This window comes from Pavona decussata, unplaced genomic scaffold, assembly GCF_977016875.1.
Source record: "Pavona decussata unplaced genomic scaffold, jaPavDecu1.1 SCAFFOLD_40, whole genome shotgun sequence".
Classification (NCBI taxonomy): domain Eukaryota; kingdom Metazoa; phylum Cnidaria; class Anthozoa; order Scleractinia; family Agariciidae; genus Pavona; species Pavona decussata.
Genome location: NW_028145462.1, coordinates 1,770,001 through 1,776,964, shown reverse-complemented (window position 1 = coordinate 1,776,964; position 6,964 = coordinate 1,770,001). Strand labels below are relative to the sequence as shown.

Below are 6,964 nucleotides of genomic sequence, written 5' to 3'. Positions count from 1 at the left end.
AGTTTGTTGACTTGTTTTTTAACGTCAGGGGTTAGGAACTCTTACGTTTATGGGTTAGGAATTTTTACGTTTGGGGGTTAGTTTTCTAGGGGGTTAAGAATTCTTACGTTGAGGGGTGAGTTTCCTTACGTTTGAGGGTTAGGAATTCTTACGTTTTCGGATTAGTTTTTTTACCTTTGGGGTTTAAGAATTCTTACGTTTTGGGGTTAGTTTTTTTAGGTTTGGGGGTTGGGAATTCTTACGTTTTGGGGTTAGTTTTCTTAGGTTTTGGGGAAAAAAATTCCTACGTTTAGGGGTTAGCTTTCTTACGTTTGGGGGTAGGAATTCTTACGTTACGGAGTTAGTTTTCTTACTTTTTGAGGTTAGGAATACTTACGTTCGGGGGTTAGTTTTCTCACTTTTGGGGGTTAGAAATTTTTACGTTTGGGGATTAGTTTTCTTACCTTCAGTGGTTAGGAATTCTTACGTTTGGGAGTTAGTTTTTTTACGTTTGGGGGTAAGGAATTTTTACCTTTTGGGGTTAGTTTTCTTACGTTTGGGGGTTACCAATTCTTTCGTTTTGGGTTTAGTTTTCTTACGTTTGGGGGTTAGGAATTCTTACGTTTGCGCGTTAGGAATTCTTTTGTGTGGAAATAAGTTTTCTTACGTTTGGGGTTAAGAAGTCTTACATTTTGGGGGTTAGGACTTCTTACGTTTGAGGGTTAGTTTTTTTACGTTTGGGGGTTATGAATTGTTACGTTTGGTTGTTAGTTTTCTTATGTTTGGGGGTTAGTGTTCTTACGTTTGTGGGTTAGGAATTCTTACGTTTGGGGGTTAGTTTTCTTATGTTTGGAGGTTGGGAATTCTTACGTTTGGGTTTTAGTTTTCTTACGGTTGGGAGTTAGGAATTCTTACGTTCGGTGGTTAGTTTTCTGAGGTTTGGGGGTTAGGAATTCTTGCGTTTGGTTGTTAGTAATTTTTACGTTTGGGGGTTAATTTTCTTCTGTTTGGGTGTTAGCAATTCTTAGTAATTTTTTACACGTCTACTGACAAAAAAGCATAATTCTCCCAGACCGCCACACCAAGTTTAACCTTAGCTCCCACAAGTCTCCTGTAGCTCAGTTGTAGAGCATCCGAACTAGTAATTGGAAGGTCTTAGGTTCCACTCCTGATAGGAGCACTCGGATTTTTTTTCCGAGTATGTCTGTGTCACTTACTGAATAATACATCATTCTCATGTATGATATAGTTTTCCTGAAAGCACACTCCGCGTAAAATAATGAAAACTTATCAGGCAAGGAAAAGAAAAAGGTCAGAGTTTACGACTGAGAAAAACTTGGCTTGAAGGTAACGGTCCCATCGAAAACACGACCCAACCGAAAATTGAAAATTGATGAAAATGTGTGTAACACGGTAACTATGCAGTGTTGCCGTGAATTAGCCGACAGCATTATATGTGTGTCCGCTTTGTATTGTAGAACGGAATAAAGAAGGGCTTCCCGAAGTGAATGAAATCCATGGCCCTTAACGTCAGCGTATTTATTTATAGGTTTACTTTTATATATGTTACACAAAAATGAACAAAACTGTTCACTATAATGCTAAAATCCAAGCTTTGAGGAATGGAACTGAGCAGCTCTCCCGCAACTCTGCACTGAGGCGGTGCCTCTGAGTAACTATAACTGAAGCAAATATACTCAGTTAGATAAGAATATACAAAATAGTAATCAGTTTCCTAGTTTCCAACTGTTGTAAGAACACGCACCACGGGGCAGTGTTCCCTTGCTATCAGTTGCCATTTCTGTTTTAGCTCTGGGGAACTTAAGCTGCAGTGACGGCAACGCCAACGAAATCTTCACTTGAAAATATAACTTTATTTCATTTGTGCTACTTCGCGATTATGTCAACTCGTTCAACTTTTACAAAAATGACGAACTACCCAGGAATCAAATCGGCAGGAGCGGCGTTCAAGTTAAAAATTGAGAATGAAAAATTCGTGTTCTCACGTTCTCCACAAAGCCTTGAATTTGGTCATTTCACATTGTTGTTTTAAAGACAACGGCAAAGACATTTACCAAAATTTAAAACGCACGTGCAGAGTGATTGTTTTTGCTCATTATCCTATCTCTCGAAAATAATGCCTGTCAAAATATTATTTTTAATTTGGGAGACGATTAATGCAGCTACTATGGGAATAGGACATGAGTTGATGATTTCATTGTCTAACGAGTTATACAATAAGGGTCCTTGGAAAAGAGCAGAGAATTCAGTGTTAATGTTCAATTGTTGGACAATACGGTAGACGAAATGAAGGAAGGAAATTACCTGTTAATGACTATCGACGAGAATGAGTACATTTGTCTTAAAGGGCAACTCCCACAGCGATTTTGCTGTATTTTGGTCAAGACTTCTCAAATTTTGACAAAGAACCTTTTTTTTTCTATCATAAAATCACTGTTTGAGTACCAGGGAGAAAACTTTAGCGACATCTCTGCAATACACAGGTAGAACTTGAAAAAATTGGCAATTTCTTTCAAGTTGTAATCCATTTCCATCCAAGCCATCCGCGGCCAAACATAACTAACAGTAGTTTCTGTGCACTAGTAGAGTTGTTGTTAACAAAATTGAACCATTATTTTGACAATTCCATCGATTCAAATATATTTTTTGGCAATTCAAAGTGACACAAAAAATAGATGACACTGGCCCTTAAAGCACGCTATTCAGCATGGAGGTTGGAGGGGCAGAAAATGCCTGCCATTGGAACATTTTAAACTTTTTTAATATTAAGGCAATGTGTTACACGTAAACTTGCAACGTTTCCTAATATAAACTTTATCTAGCAATAATAGAGCGGTTTTCTTTTGAGTGTCAAAAAGTAATTGCGCGTTGGCTTTGGTTTTGCGTTACTACGGTCTGTGATTGGTTGACAAAACTCGCGCCACCTTCTCAACCAATGACTGTAAAACCAAAACCAATCGTGCCTTGCTCGCACGTGTTTTCCTACGCTTGGCGCTGGGTGCATGTATTTGCTTTCAATTCTGATTGATTCATTGTGCTGTTAGTGCCTGCTGCGATTGGCCAGAGTAATTACTTTGGTTTTGGTTTTACGACACTCAACTGAAAACCACTCTATAGTATAACATTCTATTTGCTTTAATTAAGAAGACTGAAATTAAGGAAAGTGTCCCCAATTAGTGCTCTGCGCCATATAGTTTGACACTTAAATTAAGTGATTTATTTATTTTCATTTTATTTATTATTACTGACAATGAACGTTATTGAATATCTTTGCGTATATATCTTTTAGTTTATGTTTTATCTTTTCTTATTGACTTTACGTCATGTGATTATCTCGGTATGTAATATACTAATAAGACTTAGTGTAATTATAGGCCTACTCTGGGACCTTAACTCGCCGCGAGATTGTACGAGCTAATGTGAGTTTAGGCGAGTTAAGGAAAAATTGAGCTTGCCTATTACTTGCGAGTTTGTGCGAGTAAAGGCGAGTTTGGAGAAAATGACCCACCTAAAGTTGAGGTGATAAATTTATTATTATATGCTTTAGTAACATACATGCAAAAGATGCCTTGCAATCTTTGTATGTCTTGTACATATAATAAGGCTCCATGTTGTCCAATTACAAAAAAATTAATTGAAAAATTTCAGATGAGCTCCAAAATTGAACGAAGCCAGATCTTATTTAAATTTAGGAATTGAATTTTTTTCCTAATTGGACATGGCGACCTGTACTTTATTAATTATATAGCATTCAGACACCAAACTATCCCATTTGGCGAGATTGAGTGAGTTTGTGCGAGATAGTGCGAGCTTAGGCGAGCTAAGGCGAGTTAAGGAAATATGAACATAATCTGAAGTTGTGAGTTAAGGCGAGTTAAGGCGAGCTAAGGTCCCAGGGTAGGCCTAATTATACCGTATCTGATCATATTTAGTTTGAGGAGACCCAATCACATATAAGCTTCCTAGTTTCTTTTAGTTCTCCGCGCTACTTTCCTTTAGCATTTTATCATACGTAATTGTATCTCCCGGGGCGTGGATCAGTAGATAAAAAATAGCGCAAGGCTACTTACTTTGATTACCTTGCTTACGGCGACGTTGAACGACAAACGTTATGGTGCTGCGAAAAGAAGATCCAAACAAAATTAACGAAAACAATCTTCCAACATATTGCTCGTATATTCTACCAGTCACGCTTCTCGTTACACTAGGATTTACAACCTAGTTCCTAATCTTCTCAAACCTGTACACACTCAAACTCAGTTTCCAGGGGACGGGAAGAAGAGAAATCCTGAGAACATCTGTTTATTCAAAGAACTAAAAACTTAAGAGGTAATTAAAAGGCTTTGCATAGCTTTGCGATTGGTGAGCTCTAATACTATCAGAGTTATAGAGATGGGGGGGGATCCACCTTCAAACCCCCCTCCCCCCCCCCCCCCTTGGGGCCCCAGGGAAGACGAAAAACATCCCGGTCTAGATAGGGCTAAAGTGATAGTACAACTAACTGAGGTAACCCTGTAAGGTAATAATTAACCTAGAATTTATTCAGAAAATTATCATTTAGGATTTTCACCTTTTCTTGCATTGATGAAGTCTCCAGTGATGTCAATCTTTTCGCAGTCCACGTGGTTTCCAATTAAACAGAAGCAACGATATCGAAACGTCCGGTCGCGATTGTCCTCGATAAATGTGTCACCTGGTTTTAATTCTTTGCACGCTGCAATTACAATCATATTGGACAAATATATTTCCAACCCTTGGACGCTTCTGAAAGGTGCTGCATGTCATTCATCTCTCGTTTAATTTTCTTTATCTAAAACAGATACGTCTCTGCCATCCACTGGATGTAATATATCAAACAGAAGAAGGTGTGTTTCATCAGATATCCAAACACTGAGAAGTAGGTTGAAAAAACGAGGCGCTGCCGAGTTTTTTTAATCGACTTTCGAGTGGTTGATATGACTTCGCAAATGATCAGTAATTCTTGGAGAAATTCAAGGCTAAAGTTGGCAAAATTTTATGGTAGTTAGGAACACATATCCAAACCACGGTCACAGAAGTGATTTTCCTCGTTTTCTCTTCATGAATTATTAATGTGTTTGAGAAGTCTGTTTTAAGGCATAACGTTCACCGCTATTCATATGGAAGCACCCCCCCCCCCCCCTTTCCTTTTGGGGTTTACCAGTTCCAGGGTCACCGCGTTTATAGCGTTAGTCTTTGGTGCAGGAGGTACCCGTTTACAGCACACGTGATTTCTTCACTCAATAAAGTCGGCCCCTATACAATCAACACTCTCCTTGCAGCCACCTCGCTGTTACGGACACGCCGATAATACGGGAAACAACTAACCCCCCGGCAGAAAATAAATTACAGACGTTTGACTGTAATACATTCCTGCTATTACGGTCTCTTGCTATTGAGGACACTACCTTGCGGTCCCGAGTATGTGCGCAATAAAGGGAGTTGACTGTATTGAGTGCTCCAGTGAGTATAAATTCTTCAAGTCGAGAATGTGTACTACTGCAAAAAATTTAGGTTTCCAGTGGAGCAATCTTCTCTGTGAACAATCAGCTACAGCTTTGGTGGAGAAAGCCAGTACGACGATGTTGACGATGGCAATGGCGATAACCCCCTCCCCCCTGGGAAATGAACCCAGGAATGATATCAACTTGGAATACATGTCGACATTACTTACCATCTTTCCCACTTGGCGGTTTGTAATACGGACAACATGTGCCTGGTGGAAAGTATTTTTCTTCACTCGTACATAATGAGCCAGGACATTCATCTAATCTGCAATCGATCAACTTTGCTCTGTAGCATGTGCATATTTGGCAGTAGACGTTATTCTGATCATCGGTGCTGTTATACAGCTCAACTTGCTCGTAATCGGAGTACGACTTGTTGTTGTACGTGCACTGGTTGATGAACCCTGTTAAAGAAACTTAACATGCATAAACTAGAGGCTACAACACTCAAGAATGACCGGAATTCAACCCGGCCATTTCACAGCTTCGATGAGTTTAAAAAGCTAAAGGAAAACCCTTTCTTCTTTGAATTAACAAAATCATGAGGAATTACTGTTCAACAGCTTAAATGCGAATAGTCACAACTGAGGACCTTGCCCGTGGTCCCAAAGTTAAAACCACTTTGCCATTTTAAGGACGGTGCCTACTAATACCGAAGTATTTTTGTGCGGGTTATGACTATGCGGGAAAAGCAGTTCTTAGAGATAATTAAGCAACAATTATTCTAAAAAGCAGTAAAATACAAAGCAACGTATGGCCTTTTTTTTCCAAATTGAAGCTTTATTATCTCTGAAAAATGCATGGTTACCCGCAACTTTCTGTTTGGATACCAAAGCACTAGCTAAGTTCTGCTTTCTCCGCATAGTTTTAAGCCGCGCAAAAATATCCCTGTATTAGTAGGCACCATCTATAGGAAACCCGAGTATCTCGTGATGCTCAGAACATATGCGCAGTAACAATAGTAGGCACCGTCCTTAAATAGCATTTAAACAAACGTTTACATGTAGAATGTTTGGTTTTAAGGTAAGGTTGGTTGTAAGGTAATTTGCCGGGCCATCGTAAAGAGATTCCAGTGCTGACGTTTCGAGCCTTAGCCCTTCGTCAGAGTGAATCGGATTCTCTCTGACCATAGTCAGCCCTTCAATCTCTTAACGGTGGTTAAATTACCTTATCAACTCTATTGATAAGCCAAACATTCATTTCTCCCCCTTCCCCCTCCCCCCCCCCCCCCACCCCCACCGACGCAGCACCACAGTTTCTAACTCTCTTACCCATCGTTTACATACAGGCCTGCTTAAAAATTTGCCCAGCATTGAAGCTCAAAGATAACACTTAGGTTGTGCCCATCAGCTTCTTGCTAAACTTTTTGAACGATACTGAGCAAAATCTAACAAACACGGTTTTATATACATGTAGTTATTTAGCACAAAAAAAGTTAC

At 39.4% G+C, this 6,964-nt stretch overlaps 1 protein-coding gene across 2 annotated transcripts in view; it reads right to left on the bottom strand.

The window, feature by feature from the left end:
• Nucleotides 1–1,503: 1,503 nt before the first annotated feature.
• LOC146483141 (uncharacterized) overlaps nt 1,504–6,964 on the bottom strand; it is a 9,427-nt gene continuing 3,966 nt past the window's right edge. The window contains exons 6-9 of one of the 2 annotated variants that reach the window (XM_085106233.1): nt 5,693–5,929; nt 4,571–4,714; nt 4,071–4,117; nt 1,504–1,661 (exon numbers count right to left, since the gene is read on the bottom strand). In XM_085106233.1, coding sequence (XP_084962359.1) covers nt 4,110–4,117; nt 4,571–4,714; nt 5,693–5,929 — 389 coding nt within the window. In that variant the 3' untranslated portion in view covers nt 1,504–1,661; nt 4,071–4,109. The remainder of the gene's footprint in view (nt 1,662–4,070; nt 4,118–4,570; nt 4,715–5,692; nt 5,930–6,964) is intronic. The other variant, XM_085106234.1, reaches the window with a different exon arrangement.